The sequence below is a fragment of the Vigna angularis genome, chromosome 4, assembly GCF_016808095.1.
Source record: "Vigna angularis cultivar LongXiaoDou No.4 chromosome 4, ASM1680809v1, whole genome shotgun sequence".
Taxonomy (NCBI): Eukaryota; Viridiplantae; Streptophyta; class Magnoliopsida; order Fabales; family Fabaceae; genus Vigna; species Vigna angularis.
In genome coordinates, this window is record NC_068973.1 from 33,174,305 (window position 1) to 33,198,299 (window position 23,995).

The following is a 23,995-nucleotide window of genomic DNA, read 5'->3' on the forward strand; positions in this document are numbered from 1 at the left end:
AAATATAAGTAAAAAGACACATAATAAAATCACTGCTTGCTACCAATTCTTTGTATAAAATATTATTAATCAGAGAATATAATAGGGAATAACTCGTGATTATATAACACTTTTTTTAAAGGAAAAAAAAAAGTTTATCGCTAAATTATTGCTGTCTGAGGAAGGTTGTGTGCTGATTTTGACTTGGAAGTATACAAATTTGCGTTTCTAAGAATTCGCGATTCTTCCGTTACTGAGAAGAGGATTATTTTCTTTCTTTTCTCCCACGTCTTCGGAATATTGTCAGTATCAGACATCAGCGTATCTCTCTGTCCTAGTCCCTTAGGAACATCATGTATGCATTTGCTCTGAGAACTTCTAGTCTCTTCGCTTCTAACATTACCGGGTTTGTCTCTCATACAGGTTAAGTAGGCAAAATTTAAAGTAGTTTCGATTTGTTGGTAAGATGTTGTGCTCATCGCGTAACCTTGGACTTCATTTCACTTCAATTGGACTGTCTCGCGACGTTAGGCTGTACAATAATCATGGAAGCTGTTGCTTTTATACGGTATGTGGTTACTTAATTTATTTTTTTTTCATGAGATTTCCTCTTAGTTGTAGGGCATATTTGAACAAGTTTCTCCATTACAACTTTTAGGCTTTTAGGATAGAAAAAAAGTGAAATGAGTTTCTCTGACGCATGATATTGTTTGTAGAAATTTTCTCATTGAAATATTCTAATCTTTATTTTTAACTTTTGAAAACGATAATTCTAGACTGCTGCAATTTTTTTCTTCTGCGAGTGTTTGTGGAAAAAATCTATCCAGATAGGCCCTTACGATGTACAACGTTTAGTTTCAATTTACTTGTCTCTTGGCATAAGCGCGTCCATGGGGATAGATTATGTTTTGTTGCCATTAGTCTTTTACCACATGGTTTGGTATGGCCTTCATCTATGAAAGTTTCCTGTTTACTGTTTTTTCCTTCCAAGGATTTAAATTGTGGTCGCAATTTTACTTTGTTACTTTATGTTATTGAATATAACCGACAAAGGAGTGCCACAACTGTGCTTGTAGACACTTAGGTACAATTCTTTAGGTGTTGATTGTACTGTTGTCTAATCAAAATGGAGTTTCATCCTGGTATTAAACATCAATTCTATTTGGAGAATTAAACGAACAGCACCTAAGGAACTGTATTTAAGTTTTTCTTTTTCTAAAACCTTGGTTCCGTCCTGGGATAGCTATGTTTGCTAGTTATCTATTTGTCTTTTGAATTTTTTTTTGCTGGCAGTTTCATTTGCAATTTTCCATGCTTCAGTGATAACAGTTACTGTCTTAGATGTGTGTTTTTCTTTTATTTATAGTCTATATCCATGGAGAGCTTTGTGAATTGACAGAGGCTAATGGGAGTAGTAAATAAGACAACAGAAATCAAATATAAAAAAAACGTTACTTTTAAATCAAGAAACTATTATTGACTGGTAATGTGTCAATATACAAAACCAACCAACCAACTAATACATTATTTATGAATGACACAGGTATCTCCAATTCTATTAACCTTGTCTAATTTAGTTACTTCTCTGATCAAAGTTTCTGCTATGATGAGCGTACACAGCACTTATCCTATACACTCAGCAAAAGATATAACAAAATGAGCCATTCCTTAATTCACATTTGCTAAAAGAGTGCAATTCTCCTTGGTGAATATGAGGGTAACTGTAGCAAAATGATTCGATCCCATCACATCACTGGGATCACGACAACACATAGTACTGTAAATTTTTATATTAAGCATTAAAATTAAAAAGCAAAGGGTAATTGGAGGACTAGTTACATTACTCAGAACCATGCTTACCATATTCTTCTACTCTGTGAAGAGCATCAATGAGAACATCAGTTGTCCAATCCTTTACATCCTCCTTTGCACAGCACGTGAGGATTTCGTTCAGTCACTCGTAGTGTGTTTGGATTAGGTTCATGGTTAAAAATTATCAATTAATTTTTCATGAATAAAGTAAAAAAACAAATATTCTTACTTTTTCTTGGTATCACCATGATTTCATAGGATGATAAGATAGAATTGATTTGTGTTATCTAAACACCCTGTAAATCTAAATGTTTCCTAACTCCAATGCAAGTACTTTTGCTGATTCTAAAGTTAAGTAACTTTAAAATAGCATTAGAACAAATGAGTTCTTACAGATGTTGCATATGTAAGAAACTACAACTAACAACATTGCTTAGCATTAAAAAAACATTTTTTCAAGTCAAAGTGAAAATCTTGTGAGCAGAGAGGTAAAAGAAGACTTACTAAAAGCAGCTTAAAAACTCAGGTTCAATTTTATTATGGTAGTTTGCATTTTATTAAATACATTGCATATTACTAAGGGGAAACTCTACCAAACAAATCGACGAAATTAATCATCTCTCTTTTCTTCCCCCTCCTCCCTACCAAACAAACCTTTAGTCATGTTTAGTTTCTTATAAAATGAGGAATCGGTTTTGAAAACACAGAAACAAAAATGTTTCAGAACCCATTTCTCTCTTTTCAAGATACTAAACATGAATGGGAGAAATTGTTGGATTCAGAGATTGAACAGTTTTGCAAACACTTGCATTGAAAATGCTCATCTAAGCAAGTGATAGTTGCCTATATCATGTGCGATGAAGAATATTTCATTTTACCTTTCACTTGATAGATGTTGACAAATCTAATTAAAGTATCAGAGAAGTTAATTTCAGCCATGGTTATAAAGTTCTCTATTCAAGATTTATTTCATTTGAGAAATATGTTCTCATGGAATATAAATCCTACACATATAAAGAGAAAGAAAGTATAGAATGCAGTTAGGTGAGAATGATTACCATCCAAATTGAGTCCGGGGCTTGATCTCTCAACTTCTCACACTCCTCTCTGGTGATCATCATTCTAACAGTGCCTTGACCTTTAGGGACACTCTTTATCTAATGCTCCAGCAATTCTTTGGTCAAGATTCATTATACTGTCACCGGTTACATCCATTAGTCACAACTTCATTTCATCAAACACGTGATGTGCAACTAGATCAATCACTATACCCCTCACATGCATATATTTGTTTGTGTTAAACTCTAGGGAAGAGAGAAAAATTGAGATGAAACTATGTGTTTTTGATACAGTATGAGTGCTTTATTTATATTGAGAAACATTAATCAATACAATAAATAGGAGATTTGATATCCTCTAATAACAAAGATATGTTAAGTGAATAAATAAAAATGTTCCTAATAATACATTCATAATCTAAATATTCCTAGTTATATATTATTTCTATGATTATAACTGTTTGTTTATGTTGTGAAGTTTGGTGGTGGCATACCTAAAATCATGAGGAGATTGACAAGGAGAGCAATCATGAGGAGTCTGACAAGGAGATCGGTCCCCACGATGGTGATGACCATGGACATGGTGGCAATGTCAAGGTGGGACTAGGAATTACGAACTGGGCATAGTAGTAAATGTTGTTTTGCTTTATTATTATTAGGTTAAATTAAACTTTTTTTTCACATTTTTATATTCATATTATTATCTTAATTTCTAAAAGATTCAATTTAATCTTTTAAACTTTTATAATGCTTTAAAATGACCTTTTTGTCAATTTATTATTAACAAGTTAGAAACACCTATGTTGTTGTATGTGTTTGCATTTTAATTATTTATGAGTTGAAATATTTGGTAATATTTGTAAAGAAAAATAAAGGAATTTACAAAGAAGTAGGTGAGGTGATGTTCTGAGATTTTTTACTGATTAATAGAACCTCAAACCCTATACCTTAAATTGTAAACCTCAAACAAATATCTTGAAAGCTAAAGCTACAAATTGTAATTGTTTTAAACTTGTTAATTTTGAATTCTTTTAGAAAAGTTTGTATATAAATTGATATAGAATTGATCTAATCTATTATATTTAAGAATAATAAATTGTGGAAACTCAATATGAACATCCTAGTCAATTATGTCTACAAATAATGGTTTAACACTATTCAAATTCTTAAGTGGACTCTAAGTCTAACTCAATCCAATAAAATTGGTTTATAATGTGAAGTTTGCACCTACTTATATAATGTAAATTTTCTTTATTTTTAGCCGATATGGGATCTTCAACACATCTCCTCACGTCGAGGTATATACATCTCGAGCGTGACACTAGATATTTATGGATGGTCTGATAGTAGCTTGATAGTGGGTGACATTATAGGTTTAATAAACAACAAATCTCACTATGATATGTTTTTAAATGGCTCTAATACCATCTTAAGAAGTAAATTTTAAGACTAACTCAAATTCTACAAAACCGGCTTGTAAGGTGAGTTTTGCACCCACTTGTATTGTTTAAATTTGCTTTATCTCTAGTTGACGTGAGATCTCCAACACAAATAATCAATTATTTATAGGCATAATCGATTATCAATGAATTGTATACCTGAACCAGGCTCCAAATAGTTGATTACCAACTAAGTTTGTATTTGAATCTAGATAATTGATTATCTCATTTATGATAGTAGATTATTTGTGAAAGCACTATAGTGTAATCATTTATATTTTAACATTAACTGATTAATATGTTACAAAACACTTTTGAAAAGATTTTCGAAAAAGATTTAAGTTCTTCTCAAAGGCATAGTATGAATATGAATCACATAAAGGGATGTGAACTTAAACTAATGCATAAATCACACACATTTTCACATGAAAGCACAATGACATTCATAATAGTTTCAAAGTCTTATTCATATCTTTCGTTTTACATCTATCTATTTCTGAATAAATGTCTAGGGTAATTTATTTTTTAAATCGATGTAGGTCATATAATATAGCAGGAAAACCAATCGCGATTCCATTCATCCCTGCCCTTGGTATTATTGGGTTTGCTGTTTTTGGTCTCAAGCCTCTTGTGCGCCTGAGCAGGAAGATGTTTTGCCAAGAAGTTAGCATCTTATTGCATATTTGTCAAAATCATTTGAATAGTATTAATTTCTGATTTTCTGTTCCATGATGTTTTCAGAGTACTGATAGAAGTTGGAAGAAAAGTAGTTCATATTATATTTTGACATCTTACTTTCAACCTATGCTGCTGTGGACTGGAGTGATGCTCATCTGCAGGTATCTTTCTGGACTAACGTTTTTTCCAGTGGGAGTTTGCCGTTGTTCATGAACACCTTAGTGTAAAATGTTTCAGGGATTTAGATCCATTAGTCCTACCATCAGAAACTAGTCAGGCTATGAAACAACGGCTGCTGAGTTTTGTAAGATCTTTGTCAACCGTGCTTACTATTGCTTACTGTTCTTCAAGGTAGATTTAATTTCTGGCATAATTATATCTCCCATTTGTTCAATAAACTAACAAAGTTACTATTGTGTTTTGTCAAAACCGTGGCGCTCAGTGTATATTTAAGGAAATTTTATTTTATATTTTATCCTTGCTGTAATTATATTCTTTATAGAAATTGTATCTCACAATTAATACTAGGTTTATTTATTTAAAAACAATACCATAATCACAGGATTTGTGTCCTTAGAATTAGCTGTCCATATTTCCTAAATAACCAACGGGTTCATGTATTTATAGTCCCAATGACATGATAATTGATACAGTAAAGTAGAATATTGTTCCTTTAAAATTTGAGAGTATTGCAGTTTTTCGTATTAAGAAAAGCTTTTTGTTTTCTTATTGTTGGAAGTAGAAGTAAAATACACAGCAATGTAGATTGATATATGCAAGTTATTATCTAAAAAAAACAGGAAGAAGAATAAACTACGGTGCAGAACAATATAGAGTTTGCTATATAAGATGATTTTGTTTATTTTATTTTAATTATTCAACATTTCAATTATATATTTATTTGAGACTTTTTATTTATTTATTCAAATAATATGCAAATAAAATATCGAATCCTCTTTATTTATTTTTGTAAAATAAACATTGTAGTAGTTAATTTCTTATTATTATAGGGTTTGGAATCTTCGTATCTTGTTCAACTTATAATCCAATATGCTTCTGCTGCCTATTTTCAGCTTAATTCAACAGGCACAAAAAATTTGTATGGATGCAAATGACTCCTGTGATGAAAGAAATGTATGTTTCTGGTACAGATCCTTGTCATGTTTCCATTTCTGTTTCCATAACATTTCGCTTCAATAAAGCTTTAGGTTGATATCACTTAAATAAGGGTTTAGATGTTCCCAATGAAAATTAGAAGAAGGTAGTCCACATTTAGGAAATAAAAAATCAACTACTGAATATGATTTAGCAAATTTGAATTTGTGAGTTGCATATGGTATCGTTATAGAATAATATTCCTTGTTTTCATGTTGGATATTATAATGAAGTTGTTAATTTAGTTTGTTGATCCCTGAGGGCATTCCTGAAGTGTATGAAAACACAAATCTTATTCAATATGTTGCCAATGAATGACAGATGAGCATTGATTTTACTGGGAAAGCTGTATACACTGCAATTTGGGTTGCTGCTGTGTCATTGTTCATGGAGTTACTGGGTATCTCCACACAGAAGTGGTTGACTGCTGGTGGTTTGGGCACAGTATTGATTTCCCTTGCAGGTCGCGAGGTATGTTATAGGTTCTTTAAATCTGTCTACGTGAATAATCAAGTCACATTTGTCATTAGATTTTTTATGAATCCTCCATAACATCAAATTCTCAAATTCTGGTAGAGTAACTCTACAGGGTATGGGCATTACCAATTAGATAGGCTCCTCTTTGCTGTCATTCTCACTTCATTTTTGTGGTGTCTTCAGATATTTACAAACTTCCTTTCAAGTATAATGATTCATGCAACTCGGCCATTTGTTGTGAATGAGCGGATTCAAACAAAAATTAAAGGATATGAGGTTACTGGTAAAGTTGAGGTATGTATTTATTATCTAACCTGCTGAGAAGGTAGTTTAGGGGAGCAGAAAATAATATAAATGAGTTCCATTATAGGTGATATTTTTCCCAAGCATCTTTATAATATTTCATTGTAATCAAATTTCACATTTTCTCTAGCATGTTGGCTGGTGGTCACCAACAAGAATTAGAGGTTCTGATTGTGAAGCAGTTCATATTCCTAATCACAATTTGAGTATAAATGTTGTGAGGAATCTTAGTAAGAAATCTCATTGGCGTATAAAGACTCACCTGGCTATCAGTCACTTGGATGTTAACAAGATTAATGTGAGTATTCTTTCCTTTAATAATTGTTTAGTTACTATTTGATGACTATCTCATCATTTGAAAACTTAAGTAATCTCTTTCCTGATTTCTTTATGCAGAGTATAATAGCTGATATGCGCAAGGTTTTGGCCAAAAATCCTCAAGTAGAGCAAAGAAAATTGCACAGAAGGGTTTTTCTAGAGAACATTGATCCAGAAAATCAGGCTCTTATGGTTGAAAATCTTTCTTATCTCCCCTTTTATTCAATTTTTACTTTGAAAGCTTTTTTAAAGGTTCCTTTTGAGATGCTGCATGTAGCGTAGTTCTGAGAATGAAAATGAGCTTGTTCAAAATCTAGAGTCTACTTTCGTTTGACACTTATATTGGTCAATTGAATGACATCTGGGGCATATTTTTATTCTTTGTGGTATTCTTTATCATTTAAGAACTGTAATTTTTACTATCAAATTGTCATGAAATCGAGAAGTTTGTTATAATTTTTGAACTTCTTTTAGAGAACAAAATATATTAAAAAGTTATTTCTAAAGAAAACTTAAATTTATAACTTCCGACATTTAGCTTTATGCACGATCATTACAATTTATCTTTGTGTTAAAAAAGAATTCTCGTCCATTAGAAAATTATCTCCAAAGTATATATGCAGAATATTCTTAGCACTGTCTATTTACTGCCTTGCCTGGTGATGGATTAGCTATGCCCATGACAGGATTAAAGCATTTTTCCTTTAACATTTTGGAATATGTAGAATTTGAGTTTCTGCATTTTGATTTCTCAGCCACCATTATCTTATAAAAGCCTTTTTATGTTACAGATATTGGTGTCCTGCTTTGTTAAAACTTCACGTTCTGAAGAGTACCTACGTGTAAAGGTGAGACTAGATTGTTTATAATACTTGTTGATGCATGGAGCAATGATTCATACCTCCTTGTTATGGAAGACATATATAGTAATGCTTATAAATATTTACTTAAACAATTATTTCAACTCATTTGTATTAGTAATCTCCTCACCCATTTTTATGTTTTGAAACTCGGAAGTATTTTTTAACTGTTTCAATTGTGGATGCGAACATATAAGTTTCTCTGTTTTTGTGAATTGTGCGTTTAGTGACACATAAACCTTTTATTAGTTGTACAAATGATGGCGATCATCTTGACAGTATTGAGGTTGCCTAGCCAAGACGAGCAAAAAAGTGTGGTCGCCGGTTGGAACTAAAGCTTCAATGATGGTGTTGGTGACGGATGGCGGTAGCAACTCTAACGATGGCGGCAAGTGTAGTGGATAGGGGCAACGAAAATTTTTCAAAAGAACCTTAGGTTTTAGATACCATATTGAATATAATGAAAAACTATGAAATTAATCTCTCTTGTATAGAAAATACACATAGGCTACAGTATTTATAATAAAGGAAATATGAGTTAAGCTCAAAATACAAATAAAGAATAATAACAAAGTAACTAAAGATAAAAGATAAAGATAAGATATCTATATAAGATATTTAATAATCTAACATATCTAACAACCCAAAGGATTGAATAATGTTGCTGAATTTTTTGAACAATCTAATATATCTAACACATGTGGAGATTGCTTTAGATCATAGAGAGAGTGGAATAACTTATCAACCATGACTGCCATCACATTCTCCACTAAATCCTCCATTGCAACAACCGCGATGAGAGGAGTGTTGGAAGTCTCACATCGACTAGAGATAAGGCCAATTTATAATATATAAGTGGGTGCAAACCTCACCTTACAAGCTGGTTTTGTGGGATTGAGTTAGGCTTAAAGTTCACTTCTTAACATGGTATCAGAGCTATGGTTAGAGTCTATCCTAGCGATATTTGTTATTTGTTGGGCATGTTGTTCCACCTGCTATCGGGCCGTTATCAAACCACCCATTAATGTCTAGTCTTACGCTCGAGATGATGTCTATTATACCTCAACATGAGGGGTGTATGTTGGAAGTCCCACATCGACTAGAGATAAGGCCAATTTATAATATATAAGTGGGAGCAAACCTCACCTTACAAGCTGGTTTTGTGGGGTTGAGTTAGACTTAAAATCTACTTCTTAACAAGGAGTAAGAGACTAGGGTAGATGAATCCACGATAGTTGTTGAAGTGCTTTCAAAAGTATAAGGAGTGGGGAGTTGTAAGAATGGATATTGCAACAACCACAATGAGAGGAGTAAGAGACTAGGGTAGATGAATCCATGGTAGATGTTGAAGTGCTTTCAAAAGTATAAAGAGTGGGGAGTTGTAAGAACGGATTTTTGAACCACATCCTAGATGGAACAATAGAACTCGATATAATCTGATTACGAACTATTTCAAGGTCTTGTGGAAGTCCAATAGGAGCAAGTACCATGAAAATTGGACATGAGAGTAGAATATTCTGCAATCAGGTGTTCAAAAGTTGATGACTGCATTGTAGAAATGGTGAAACGTTTGAATAATTTTTCTTGTCCTTTGTCCATACATCATAGCAAGTCAAGTCATAAACGCCTGGTAATGTGCCTGAAGTTTGGGGGCAAGTTACAACCAAAGGACACTATATAAAGAGGCATCAAGAGGTGTCAATTTGCTTCCAACAAGGTTGTCAGAGTTGGGAATAATGAAGGTCAGAGTTGTCAAATGAAGATCCTGCCTTGGGCTTGAAACCTCTTAAGTGATGTAATCTGTTGTGCGTAAGTGTTTTTTGTATGGTATCATGGTAAATTGGTGAAAGTCACCAGACATTAAGCAAAGCTCAATTTGAAGAAGTCATATAGTCAAACAGAGTCAAACGAAACCCAAAACTATTCATTGAAGGAGATGCATGACAAGGAGGTAGCCAAAATTTGAGGGCGGTGTGTGAGACAAATGTGTCAAAGATAGGAGGCTGGATGGTGGTGAATGGAGGCTGCTTGTTACTGAAAAAAATAGGACAAAAATAAGGAAAAGCAAAACCTAACTTTATGATACATAATAAATCTCTGTTTCTGTGAATTGTGTGTTTAATTACAAATGTAAATCCTTTATTCATCTGTACATACTTTCCTAGTTACTATATCAAATCACATCTTTTACATAACTAGATGTTTTCAACTTTGTGGATCTTTAAACTGTTGACAACTATATTGACCCAACTATCCAATTTATCAAGTTACTGCTTCCAAGCAATTCTTCATTAAAGATCATTATTATTTAATGATTTAATTACGTTTTTAGTGCCTGAAATTTAGAATAATAGGCCCCTAAATTAAAGTTTTTAGTTTATCAAAGTTATAAAAGTATGTTTTTAGTCTCTAAACAAAGTTAGACTAGAAGTAGCTTCAAAACAAATCATTTAGTTCTTCAAATTTAATGTATTAGGACTAAAATAATATTTTCCAAATTCATGGTATTATAATAAACTTTTTAAAATTTGGGAGGGTAAAAGGATAATTAAGTCTTATCTATTTTATATTCAGCATTAGCTTTTGTGAACAATACTAACTATTTTATAAAACAGGAGGTAATCCTCTTGGATCTTCTCAGAGTTATAAGTCATCATCGAGCTCGGCTAGCCACACCCATCCGCACAGTTCAAAAAATGTGCAGTGATACTGATTTCGATATTGATCCATTTGATGACACAGTTTCTTCTCGTTCCAGATCAACGAAAAACCGTCCTTTTGCACTGATAGATCCACCTTATAAAGTTAAACCGTCATCTCATTCAACTATTACAAATGAGGACAGAGATAGTAAGACAGATGAAACCTTGCCATCTGACTTCAAAGTAGACTCTGATGAATTTTCTGTGACACCAAGTTCGGTCCAGAAGACCTCCAAATCCAAAAAGTCCAAAAAGGAAAGAACAGGAAACACTGCAAAGGAAACATCCAAAATTTTGCCAACATCCAATGAGTCTGGTTGTGGAGAGACTACAACACCATCAAAGCTAGATGATGAGAAATCTGTTGTTTCAGAGCCTTCATCATCATCATCATCATCATCACTTAGTCATTCTTCAGATGAGAATATTACTCTTGATGCTGCTCTGCTGGGCACAGAGAGAAGAACTATTGCAGTTGATGAAGAATTGGTTGATTCTATCCCTTCAGAATCACAAGAAGTTGCATCCCATCAGAATGGGAGCGAACCTCCTATTGGCAAGGATAAGAAGGATGAGCAGAATAGATGTTGATGTTTAAATAGAGTAGCTACTTTTTTGTTGATGTTAACACAAAAATGATCTAGCTTTCTTTTTTTAAGCTGGGCATTGTGCAATGTATTATCCATTTGTAGATTAGTGGGAAACAATTCTCTTTTGTACATCACAAATTATGTTCATATCTAATATCTATCTCTATAATATTTTAAACCGTCCAACCTATTTATTGTCTATAAAGAAAAAGACAAGATTTAAACATGAGCTTGTCACATTCACTAAGAGTACATAACATAATGGGTTTTGTAACCCCCATTCTGAATCTCTGAACTGCAATAATCTTTCTTGGCTTTATTTGTAATTGAAGAATTATCTATCAAAAAACTTTCCAAAGGTTCAGGAACATCAGCTGGGCAACATCATGGTGGGAATTTAAGTATGAATTGAATATAAATGTGAAAGTTCATATAAGAAAAATAAAACTCAAAAACATTAAACCTTGATGAAAGTAATGTCAGATTTTGTAACGAAAGAAGTGTCAAGTTTTGTGATGAAAGTAATGTGAATTTCCAACATAGCGTAGAGGTCATGGTGGTGTTTTATTGGTTTATTTAGATGAAGTATTGTTAATTTGTTTGTCATCTCCTATCAATTCTTATAGTTTTTTATGTCATAACTGAACGATATCATTTTCGAATTTTAAATAATTTATTGAAATGCAAAAAATATTAACCTAAATTTAATAAAGCAATTTGCAATATAAAAACAGAAACGAACTCAGTCAAATTACAATAGACAATAATATGAAAAACATGAGTTTGTAGTCGTGTTCCCCTTTTCCTTCGTCCCATGTACATGACGAATTTCAAGTGAAAATTTAACTTTTTTGAATCTCAAGGACGAAATTCACTAAATTAAAAATTTAATAAAAATACATACCATTGTATTCAATAACAATAACACTATAACAATTGATAAATAATGAGAGAGAAACTATTTTGATTAGTAAAAACATACCAACAAGACATAATGCAAATAAAAAATTAAACAATTGATATAATAGCAATTTAACACCGTTTTAATGTATTAATATCCATTATAGTTTATGATGTTCAACTATAATTACTTTTACAAAAAAAAATCTTTTAAATAATTTATTCATTGAAAAAATAATTAATATATAAATTTAAAATATGAAAATTTATAATGAATATATAAAAATATCATTAAACTAAAACTTAAAACAACAATTTCCCTATTAATAAGTTTGATTATACTATAATTTTAAAATATAATACAAGAATGTTTTTTTATATTTAATTGATTTCAAAATTAAAAAAGTAGATAATAAAATCATTTTTGAACAACAAACATTTGAGAAATCAGAATTTGAAGACCCAACTTCTCATCGGTACAAAACAAAAGAACAATACCTTGTAATAGGGAGTTTAAAAAACACTTCGGTGTCTATCTTAATTTCACGAATTGGAAAACTACTGGAACATATCTGCAATTAGAACTTGAGAGAGAAATAAATGAATTTTGCAGAAACTAAATATGGAAAATTTGTAATAAAGTTAAAGATCAATTTATAACTGCCAAAACTTGTTTACATTAAGCTCTACACATGCAATCAGGAGCAGGATACGTATAAATTGATTGCTTCTCCTTCCTTAATCTTATTTGCCCTTGTCTGTTCTTATGTCCATTAAGAACTGCACCTTGAAATTCTGTCCAGCTTATGCTTTTATTCTGAAATAGATGCCCCAACAATCCCATGCTTGGTCTGATAGTCTTCAGATTCATATAAGCACGATGCGCCACCTAAAGAAGCAAAACATGTTCCGTCTAAATGATACATTTTGGGAATTTAATTCAATTCTTGCGAACAAATATAACTAGGTTATTCCTTTAAACCTATAAGTCGTTATGCAACAAATTATTTATGACAGTGCAGTTTGAAATAGAATATTCAACAATGATTCTTTTACCAGAGCATTGTGCATATTGCCTGGAGAAGCAGAAATGAAGATGTCACTGTGCATGCTCACGTAGTAATCAACAGAAGCTAACATTGATGCCTTTCCTTTAACTTTGGCCAGTTCCTCTGTGGAGGCTAAGCTCTTCTTATCTTCCATAAGAGGAAATAACTTGCTTAAGGTTGCTAGCCTAGCTTCTCCACCATAAACCTGAAAGCATACAATCAATCCAGACCAAGGCATAAGTCAAAGCACGGTGCCAATAGGTGAAAGTATCAGAAGGTATTAGATTGTTAATCATTATGCATAATTACAAATATCAGAATGAAATCTATGCTGTGTAATCACAAGCCTTCCCATCATATGTTGTTAACGAACCTTGTGGGAAGCAAGATAAAGCCGTGTTCTATTATTGAAACCCAAAGCTGCCAGGAGCAATCCAATTTCTTCAGGAGTCAGTGGGCAGCGCCCCTGACTTCTCAACTCTTCATCGGTGAATTGAGAGTTTAATACCCTTCCCTGCCAAAGCACCTGCCGGTACTTTGCTAGAGCAAGCTTCTCAGCTTTACCCCCACCAAAATCACAGGCTGAATGAGCAGCCATATCCTGCATGGGCAATTTGGAATCAAAGTGTTAAGGACTGAGATATGTAATGATGACAAAAGCAATAGATACAGGATCTTAGGTACAAGAACTCAAGGATAACACTCTGAAATTGCAGAAACAACAATGGAAAAGAACACAGACAAAATAACAACAGGATCCGTGACACCAAAAAAAGGCACCAATCAAACCTACTTTTCTCTTAACACCCGCCTAACCCCACAATCCTTTAGATTTTCCCCACTCCATACCGATTCTAAGTCATTCTTTATGAATCTCCCATTCTTAGTCCTGTGAAAAGGAAGAATGAAAGGGTGATCAAGGACATCGGAAGAGGTGGTTACAAAGGAACTCATGGTAAATAATGTCTCTTCATTTGGTCTTCAACCAAGTTGATTGGCGTCAAGTGACCTCACCCAGTGGGACAAGACTTTGTCATTGTAATACAAAGTTACATGGAAAATTCAAGATGAAATATGCACCTCCTTGCAGTTAATTTAAAGGGCTTAATAAGATATCACCCCTTTTGTTCAATAGAAATGTGTTAACTAGTAGTGCTTAACTACAGAAGGATGAATCATAATTTAAATATAGGAAACATACTCAGACATCCACGTTGCACACATACAGGCAACATAAATATATAGTTCCTTGAAGCCATAATTGCCCTAAAAGTTCTACACAACAGAGTCAACATAATTTCTATATATGAGCATGCATTATTGGCAACTATAATATAGAAGCATGGACTATCATTTCATTATTCAAAAAAGTGCAAGAGCAATCACATTAACAAAGGAAAAATATTTACGTGTTAAGGATATTTGAATCAATCATACTACTTCAAAGTTCAAAAAAATAAAGCACTTAGTCTAATACCTGTTAATTAATTATCAACGTATACACAGCATAAAAGATTGTGTCCTCAATGCAATAACTAAATAATAATAAGTGACCTAGAATTTCAGGAAGCTACAAGCATAAGCTTCGACTCATAATAAACCACTCAAACCAAAAGGAAAACTGTACTTTGTCAAAACGCAGATGCAACACAACAAACTTTCCAGTTTGCAGTTTTCCAACCATGCCAGTTTCCTCCAGTGGAAAGTCTTTCACTTCAGCTTGGTTCACAACAGAAGTGTGGCGCAGACGATGAATAATGGCATCTCCTAATTCCTTGATATGTGGAACAAAGATCAGTGCTTCAAAGTTGACCTTGCAACGGAGGCGCTGAATGTCTGATGGCAGGTTGTTGAATGTCAAGCGATGAGAAAATGGTGCAATAGCAGCAATTCCATAACTGTATCAACCAGAAAATCTACAACAATTGAAAATAGATATATATGTAAACAGTATATCTATAGGAAGACATTTAATGGTTTATGGCTCCAGTGAAAGTCAAAGATTCATGCCTGCTACATAGGTTTACTGCTTATGGAAAGAGTTGGAAAAAAAATGTTTTATTCAATCTTAGGGTTCGAACATGTGTATCCATATATATACAAATAAATTTCTATCTTTCATCTATGGGCATAAAAATTAAAATGACTATCTTTTGGTTTATCTTATATTGAGATAAACTAATCTAAAAGATAATTTTTTCTATCCTACATATCAATTATATTTTCAACACTCCCCTCTCAAGTTGGGGAATGGATATTAATTGTCCCCAACTTGCCAATAAACCCCTTTAAACTTGTTAAAGGGAATCTTTGGGTGAACATGTCTACCAATTGGAGCCCCACACATACATGATTTGTACGTGACTAAAGACCACAATCTAATTTTTCTTTGATGAAACGTCGATCAACCATTATGTTTTTTGTCTTGTCATGCTGGATTGGATTGGACAACATTAATAGTTGAATTGTTTCCACAAAACAGTTTCACAAATATCATGCCTCCGCTGAAAATCCTGCACTAGCAATGGACTTAGCAACTACATTTGCTTCTTATCCCTCCATGTTACAAGATTTGCTTCCAGAAACATACAATATTCGGAGGTGGACATTTTTATCTACAACTGACCTACTTTAATCTGTATTTATAAGTACCTTTATGGACAATGTGCCTTCTTCCCTTGAACAAAAAATCCTTTTTCCTAGACTTGCCTTCAAATATTGAAGAATTCTATCAAACTCTCTGCCGGTGCCTTTCATTGGGATCATGCATAAATTGGCTTCCCACACTAACAACTTCCCCTCCAATCTCTAGTATTGAGAATTTTCTTTTGTTGGACTTTCTTCACTTCCAATCTTGTGTCAAGTTGGTACTTCAGATGTCTTACATCTAAATTTCCTTATTTCTTTGAGAAGATCAAGTATATACCCCCTTTTAGGAGATAAAGATACCCCTTTTGGAATATCTCCAGAGAAGTACTTTAGCTTTTCCAACTCCTTCATTTCAAACTAGGTTGTCAGCTTCTTTTTCAGAGCTCATTCTTCTATCTAATCATCACCTAGGAGGATGATCATATCATCTAGATATACCAGGAGAAGAGTGACTTAGCCACTAGGGGTGATAGGATATAATATGATAGGTTATAATGGGTAATAGGTGTGCAGGAGAGAGAAAACAGTTTAGGAATTAATTGTTCAGTTTAGGAATTAATTGTTGTTGGGTAGTTAGAAGTGGGTTGCCTTTATAAGAAGGCAAGGGGGGTCTGGTAGAGGGGACAGTTTTTGATATCAATTGTATAGACAGGAACCTTGATCCTGTGGAGGGGGATTATGCTCCCAGTTACTGGTTGTACACGGTGTTTCACTCCTTCCTCCCTTGCAGCCACCATTCGGTATTAGTGTAGATATCGTTCGGTCTATACTTCCCTACTCCCTTCTGGCTACCGCTCGGCATCCACTTCCCTCCTCCTTCCAGCTACCGTTCGGTACTTCCCTCCTTCCTTCCGGCTACCGTTCAGTATTCCTCCTTTATTCCTCCGCTCATATATTTTTAACTTCCTAACACATTGGTTGATGTGAATACATATTTTCATTATTTTCTTACCATTTGGGTGCTATTGTGTGAGTGTGTGCTGTGAGACAGTTAGGTTTCATACCCAGAAACCTAACATGGGGAGTGTTCTATAAAAAGAGTATGACTACCTTGACTCTATTGTATCCTAGGGATGTCATAACCTAGGTGAATCTTCCAGACCATGTCTGAGGAGATGGTTTGAGCCACACCTGCTCTTTTCACCGTGAGTATTGAATCATAGAGGAGTCTTCATGTAGATTTCCTCTTCTAGATCTCTACTAAGTAAAGTATTTTTAACATCAAAGTGCTTCAAATCCCAGCCAAAATGGGTGGCTAGGGAAACTATAATCCCTACCATATCCATCTCTGCTACCAGGACAAATGTCTCCTCATAGTCTATTCCATAGATATGAGGGGGAATATTAGCATAAGTGCCATGGAAAATAATAAACTCTGTTATGCTAGACTTGTGCTGGGTCGACTATATTGTTACTGCACCTATTAGGTAGATTAGTTACACGATTAGCTCCCTCCTAATTCTAAACCTACAAATGAACTCTCCCTAGTTTGTATTCCATAACTAGCTCATTGATTCAGCCTTCTAATTTTCCACAAATATAATTCTCACAAAGTCTCCAGACCCTCTCTGAACATTTTGTTCCTTTTATCCCTCATTCTAACAAGCTTTCTAGTGCACTATAGATTCGTCTTACACAAAAATAGCACTTATCAATTGTATTTTGAAAAACCCTCTGATAACTAGTGTAAAAAGCGGTAAAGTCAAAATTACGTAACACAGAAGCCATCTAATGACATAACATAACAAACCAGGTAAAGCAATGATTATAGTGGTAAAACCCAGGTCCAATACGGGAAGATCGGGAGCGAGAAGAAGGAGCACATCAGAATCTGAGGTTAAGCTATGTACATACCTCCGAAGTACAGGCAAGACATTTTCTATGTACCAATCAGCAGTAGCATGAATGGGTGCAGTTTTAATTCTAGTCGCTCTTATGCCTGTGGCATAGTACTCTCTTGTGCTCCAAGAATAGTCACTGGGAGGTTCCTTCACTATGGAGACTTCATCACGGAGGGCATCAATAAAGTGATCCAAGTCAAATATATCTTCAAATGAACTGCAGAAACAAAACAAATTCACTTAAGCAGAAACTTTCCAGTTTGAAAATTAAACATAGAAAGGTTGAAAAAATAGCAAACCCTCTGGATATACCTTGAATCTTGCCAGACAGGGTTCACTTCAAAATGTGGGACAACCAACGTTGCATTCAAAATCTTAGCAACAGCAACAGCATCACATATCTTTTACAGAGAAAAGGGGGGAATGATATTAGACAAGTGTCAATTTGACTTTTTAGGCAAATGCCAGTGAAATACATGATAGAACACTATTCCTTTCCCCCCAATTTATCTCTTTAATCAAATTATACCCTTTCAAAACAATATCATCATTCACATACCCCCATCTTCTGCTGGTTCAACCCTCCATCAAGGAAAACCTGGATATAACCGCTTGACTTTTCAGGTAGTGCTGCAAGAGATTATAAGCATGAGGAAACATGTAAAATACCAAGCACTAGTAAGTAACACACAATACAGCCCTCATTTTCAAGATAAATAAATGTCCAACGTGTAAAAGAAAATCAATTCAATATACTATATGAACTCACAAGGTGGTTTCGGACGCTCGGTACAGGGTTTCCATCCTTGGAAGGCCAGGGAAGACCAGAGTCTAGTTTGAAGTTCAACAGACTGAAAACAATAAAAAAATGTTAATCTCGAAACAGCTAGATACACAAAAAGCATGTCAAAATCAACCTAATCTTTAGCATTTAAACATAATTATGATTAACGTGTACTTGTACTCACAGTTTGGCGTTGCAAAGCACCCTCTAGCAAATCTACGTGCATAGGCCTCGGAGCAATCCACTCCTGCAATGGCAATTCATCAAAATTGGTTCTTCATCAAATCAAATTCGGCTTTTCTTTCTTTCAATTTTCCCACATGAAAAGTCACAATCAATATGTCAAAATTTAAGGAATTGAAAGAAGTTGAAGATTAGAGTTATACAGAGAACATAGAAGGTGAGGCACGACCAAGAGGTTGGAAAAGATCGGGAAAGAAAACTGGCAAGAGAATGACGAAAACCACGGCGAAAGCGGATTTTTGAGAGTGGTTTAGTTGGGTGAAAATCTGAAGCTTCATTGTTCACAAAGGAGAGCTTCGCCGTTGATGATTTAAATGCTGCGTTTTTGCACCGATGAACTCAGAAGACAGTGTTCCTTTAACTTCATTGGGTTCATCTTCATCTGCCGGTGAAGGATCCAATTCTTGGGGCTATAGCCTTCAGCCTTTAATCGGTAATAATCCAATTTGTGTATTTACTTTTATGTTTCAAAGTTTATATATATAAACTTTTTTCTAAAGATTGATAATTATTAGCTTTGAGATCAAACTGTTTTCACTAATTGGATCATTTATCTCTTGCAAGAATGAATTGATTTTGCAATGATAGAATTAAGGTTATCCTATCTAATTAAAATTAAAGATGTATTAGTTTATATCAATAACAAGAAAACTAAATTCACAATACTATTTAATAACACTGATTTTATTGATCTCCCAATATTTTTAATAAAATGGGTTTTTTTATTAAATTTGCAAAACAAAACGTAGATATGATAGTGATCTAACAAAAAGTAAAATGTTAATCTAATTAAAATATTTCATTACGTAAAGTAAAAACGAAAAAAAACACTTATATTTTAAAAATTATGTATTTTTTATTATATAATATATATATAACCACGCATACAATGAAATATATGAGAATGTTATATTGGATAGTTTATGTTTCATCCATGTCTATACATGCATTTTGTGTCATACAAAATATTTCATATATATTTATCTTTCCTTGTTTAAATATTACCCTCATTTCTATATTACCAAAATTTCAAGACAATAGCTACTTACATTCTTTTTCATATTTGATTTTTTTGTCATTTAATTGCATGAGGTGAAAGTGTTGGAAGTTAACTATATAATAGTTATAATGCACTGCATACACTACATATATATTTCTTGTATGGATAATGATTTTTGACATTTTAACATCATTTACGTGTCATTTTGTGATTGGTTCAAAATTATTCTACAATCAATAATAATAATCATAAACACCAACATGAATCAATCACATAAATACATAAATAATGTTAAAATATTATCAAAAGAATATTGTTAAATTATCGTTATCCTTTTCACATAGTTTAGACTACTTAAAATATATTTGACACTCTCTTCACTTTTTGTGAAGAACTCACATATTATTGTCTAACTGTACACCCCTGACTACTAACTTTTCCTTTGTTGCCACCTTATCCAGCAATACCCTCCACCCTAATATTAGTGCCTTCGGAATAACCTTCACACTCCAAAATTTATTTTTATCACCTTCACATACTCTCCACATTACACTATTTTCAAACCAATTACCTTGCTAGTTGCACCCACTCATCATACATTGATCTTTCCACTACCATGATCCATTTTTATCACTATTTACTCCATTTAAGTTCTTCCAAGATTCATACTTAGACTCTAGCACCCCTTTCCACATACCTTAGTTTTTCACACCTAGTCTCCATTTCCATTTTGCTAGAAGGATTTTTGTTAAAGTTTTCTATATCTTTTATACCCAGACCTCTTCCTTCTTTTGATTTGCATAGAGTTTTTCATTTAATTCAAGCTGAAATTACAAATTTGATTAGGCATACACGGCCAACGAAGGACAACAATCTACCTTTTCAATTAAATAATTTATTTTCTAACTTAGTCTACCATTTCTTGCCAAAATTGTATTTTTCTTGGATTCCTCCCTATTGTCATACCTAAGTACTTAAATGGCATTTCATATATTTGTAGTTTAGAATCCTAGAAAATTGTCACATTATCAAACTTTAACTTTATACCTCCTATTTTGATTTTATAAAAATTAACCCTAAGTGTAGATACCATCTCAAAACTTCTCAAGATAGCTTTTATAACCATAACATTTTCAATGGTAGGTTGACATACAAATATGGTGTCATTTGCAAATTGTAATAAGTCAATTTCAACATTCTTATTGGCCATTCTCACTTCTTAGTATAAATTTTTCTTAGTCGTCAGTCTCACTATCTTTGCTAACCATTCAGCTACTATTAGGAGTTTCTTTGGTACCAATACTATAAATGATGCATTACAACTGGTTGGAATATACCCAAAACTATGAAACCATTTTATTGCTTGGATTACTTCATTCTTTATTGACCCCCAATTATATTTAACGAAGTAAAAGTTAAACCCATTAGGTTACTTTATCATCCATCTTATCGAGTTCACTAATCTTCCTAATTATTTGTTGTTTTTTGGTTGTCATTATCCCGAATACATCTTTGTTCCATAGCTTTAGATCATGCTTCAGCTTTTCCAATTAATCATTCAATATCTTTTACAGATTGTTTACATTCAGGTCACTTTTTCCAACCACTCCTAGGATACTAAGACTCTATATCTATTCTACTCTTATTTTCATTTCTAAGTTTGTCCAATGCTCTCATAGAGTGTCCTGTGTCTTAACTTCTATCCAAAAAGATAAGTACATACTAGATAGGTTAAGAGTTATATGGTCCATAGATTTTATAGCTAAAATATTTGACTGTAATTTTAGTAATAATATAATTTGAGACGATAATGTTGTTAGTATTTAAAATAAAATATTCATTTTCATTATATTTAAATAACAAGAATAAATATATGCTTAAATAAAAAAAAAGGCATCAAAATTATGTAAGAGTAAAAGTTATCCGAACAATCACCTAATTTTAATTGTAATTTGTAATTAAAAGAATATTTGCATAGATGTATATAGTACTCAATTATGGTTTAAATTGAATTAGATGTATGTAGCTTTTAAGTAAATGTTAACAAAATTTAGGACGTGTCATGGTTCCTTTTTTAGAAAAATTATTTTCAAATATATTAAAAAGGATGATAGAAAAACCAAGGTAAATATTAATGTATGACAATTAAATGTTGAAAGTGTTGACGGGTTAATAATATTAGGTCGGAAAAACACCCATCCTTTAAGGTGGCTTTATCGTTAGGGTGGTTCCCTAAATGGTACTTAAATATTGTGATTCTTATTTTTTGATTGAGTTGGTTTCACAAAAGTAAGTCAACCTCTACATGTGTGAAATTAAATTTTAGCTATATTACAATTTGTTGTCAACGAATAAGATAAATATTAATATTACTCATAATTCTCTAACTCATCATTTACTCATAGCTGAAGTTATTAAAATATCATAAACTTTTATTAGTATTATATATATATATATAATATTTATTGGTACAGATAAAAATAATTAAATTGATTAATTTCACATTATAATTTTAAATTTTATTTCTCGAAAACTCAACATTAAATATTTTAAAGAATAATTAATTTGATGACAATGCTCATATTTTAAAATTTTAAAATTTCACATTAGATAAAAATAAGATAAATAATTTGTAAGTAAAATAACCTGTAAATCTACCTTAATGTTTAGGGTTAAATGTAGTGTTTTGATATTCTTATGAGTTCTTTCACAACTTAAAAATTTAGTTCATTTTGTTGACTATTGGTATAAGTATGATATAAAGTGGATAGGTAAAGAATCCTTGTATTGAGAGTCATCCATTCCAGAAAAGTATGTTTCATTTTGAATGTGTGAGAGACTCACTTTTGAAGGGTTTTATATAGAGTTGTTTATGACTATGTGTGGAATTCCTCCAATGTCTCCCCCACCAGAAAATCTAAGACATTTAATGATGCATTCCTGACAGCTATAAGGATATGTGAAATGTGCATAAACACACACGTGATGAACTTGGATTTACTTCTCACATTGGATTTACTTTTGTTCAATTTTTTAACAGGTTTCTTTTATATTTTCTTTTTGAAAATTTGAAGTTGGTCAACACATATGAAAATGAACTAGCATTACGGTCTCAACTACTTCTGTAATAGCATGCAGTTTGTAGGTAAACCTATAATAGCTATTGCAATAGCTAACCTAAAATAAATTTACACATTAGCTAACGTGCTCATTTAGGTTCTAACTTCTAAGCTGGGAGAATATGAACAATACCATGAACATTAATATCGCCTCCTCTAGCCCCTATCATCCTCTTTACCTGGCCACATATCCTTATATCGTTAAGTTCTTGAACTTGATCTGCCAATCTATGCTAAATAGATTAACCATTTACCTAATCAAATCATGTACTTGATCAGTTAACCTGTATTTTAACATCAGAATACCTGTATTTTAATCCAACTTGTTCAATATAATAAAAATTATGTATAAAATTAATTTTTTTATATTAAATATACATATAACTACTCTATTTATAATAAAAAATATATAAAATAAGCTTAAAATACAAATAAAAAATAATAAAAGATAAAAATAATATATCTAATATAACTATTATCTAATAACCTGATTAAGAGGGTAAACATCTGCGCAACAAAATCGACAATTCACCATCCAACAATCTGAAGTGTGATTTTCTTATGAACAGTTAGAAGATATACTATCTTCTACACCCCTCACTTTAGAGTGCAAAGGCTTTAAATAATAGAGAACTCACAATAATGTAGACTGTGACTTCACTTTTAGCCTCTACACTCATCTATCATGGCGCATTCGCCAAGGTTGCAGTATAGATACACCCAATGAATGCAGATTCGAAACGGAAAATAACCAGAAAATCTTCCTTCCAAAATTGAAGTACAAGGGGAGCTATAATTCACAAGAGAAAAGAATGCCAATTTGTAAGGATAATCTGGCTTGGCCTCTTGTGTACTTCCAGTTAGTGCCTTGGGATTTTCATAAATTTCAACAAACTTGTCCTAAGCTAGTTCAACATCAGTAAAACAGGCTCAAATTGCAAAACTTGAAATACAGAAGAAATCAATTGGAAAAAAATGTTTCCAATACCTAAAATGAATATCAATCTCAGATCAGTAGAACTACCCAAAACAGCAAAAA

At 32.7% G+C, this 23,995-nt stretch overlaps 2 protein-coding genes across 7 annotated transcripts; one reads left to right on the forward strand and one right to left on the reverse strand.

Moving 5' to 3' along the window:
* The first annotated feature begins 168 nt into the window (after positions 1 to 168).
* LOC108332202 (mechanosensitive ion channel protein 2, chloroplastic) lies at positions 169 to 11,558 on the forward strand. 6 transcript variants are annotated; one of them, XM_017567387.2, is made up of 13 exons: positions 169 to 281; positions 403 to 547; positions 3,328 to 3,446; positions 4,828 to 4,951; positions 5,030 to 5,127; positions 5,204 to 5,317; positions 6,040 to 6,100; positions 6,443 to 6,592; positions 6,782 to 6,892; positions 7,032 to 7,199; positions 7,298 to 7,411; positions 8,011 to 8,067; positions 10,695 to 11,558. In XM_017567387.2, the coding sequence occupies exons 2-13, from the start codon at positions 446 to 448 to the stop codon at positions 11,370 to 11,372; spliced, it is 1,896 nt and encodes a 631-aa protein (XP_017422876.1). In that variant the 5' UTR covers positions 169 to 281; positions 403 to 445; the 3' UTR covers positions 11,373 to 11,558. The 6 variants fall into 6 exon arrangements, with proteins under 6 accessions (XP_017422876.1, XP_017422875.1, XP_017422878.1 ...); XM_017567386.2 differs by having other exon boundaries at positions 180 to 300; XM_017567389.2 differs by having other exon boundaries at positions 181 to 385; positions 511 to 547.
* A 1,318-nt stretch (positions 11,559 to 12,876) lies between these two features.
* Positions 12,877 to 19,290, reverse strand: LOC108331927 (O-fucosyltransferase 31). The gene is made up of 10 exons (XM_017566950.2): positions 18,981 to 19,290; positions 18,779 to 18,841; positions 18,580 to 18,661; positions 18,370 to 18,440; positions 18,123 to 18,211; positions 17,824 to 18,027; positions 14,948 to 15,218; positions 13,694 to 13,921; positions 13,328 to 13,525; positions 12,877 to 13,160 (listed from the first exon to the last, which is right to left on the reverse strand). Exons 1-10 carry the CDS (start codon positions 19,113 to 19,115, stop codon positions 12,951 to 12,953), a joined length of 1,551 nt encoding a protein of 516 aa, XP_017422439.1. The 5' UTR covers positions 19,116 to 19,290; the 3' UTR covers positions 12,877 to 12,950.
* Positions 19,291 to 23,995: the final 4,705 nt, after the last annotated feature.

Bases quoted from the DNA above. Each gene is read 5' to 3' on its own strand.
- LOC108332202 (XM_017567387.2), top strand. From the start codon at position 446: ATGTTGTGCTCATCGCGTAACCTTGGACTTCATTTCACTTCAATTGGA. The intron at 3,447-4,827 runs GTGGGACTAGGA...AAATCGATGTAG, and splicing joins GACATGGTGGCAATGTCAAG to GTCATATAATATAGCAGGAA. The intron at 5,128-5,203 runs GTATCTTTCTGG...AAAATGTTTCAG, and splicing joins GGAGTGATGCTCATCTGCAG to GGATTTAGATCCATTAGTCC.
- LOC108331927 (XM_017566950.2), bottom strand. From the start codon at position 19,115: ATGAAGCTTCAGATTTTCACCCAACTAAACCACTCTCAAAAATCCGCT. The intron at 18,842-18,980 runs GTATAACTCTAA...TTGCCATTGCAG, and splicing joins CCTCACCTTCTATGTTCTCT to GAGTGGATTGCTCCGAGGCC. The intron at 13,922-14,947 runs GTACAGTTTTCC...TTGCCCATGCAG, and splicing joins TGCATCTGCGTTTTGACAAA to GATATGGCTGCTCATTCAGC.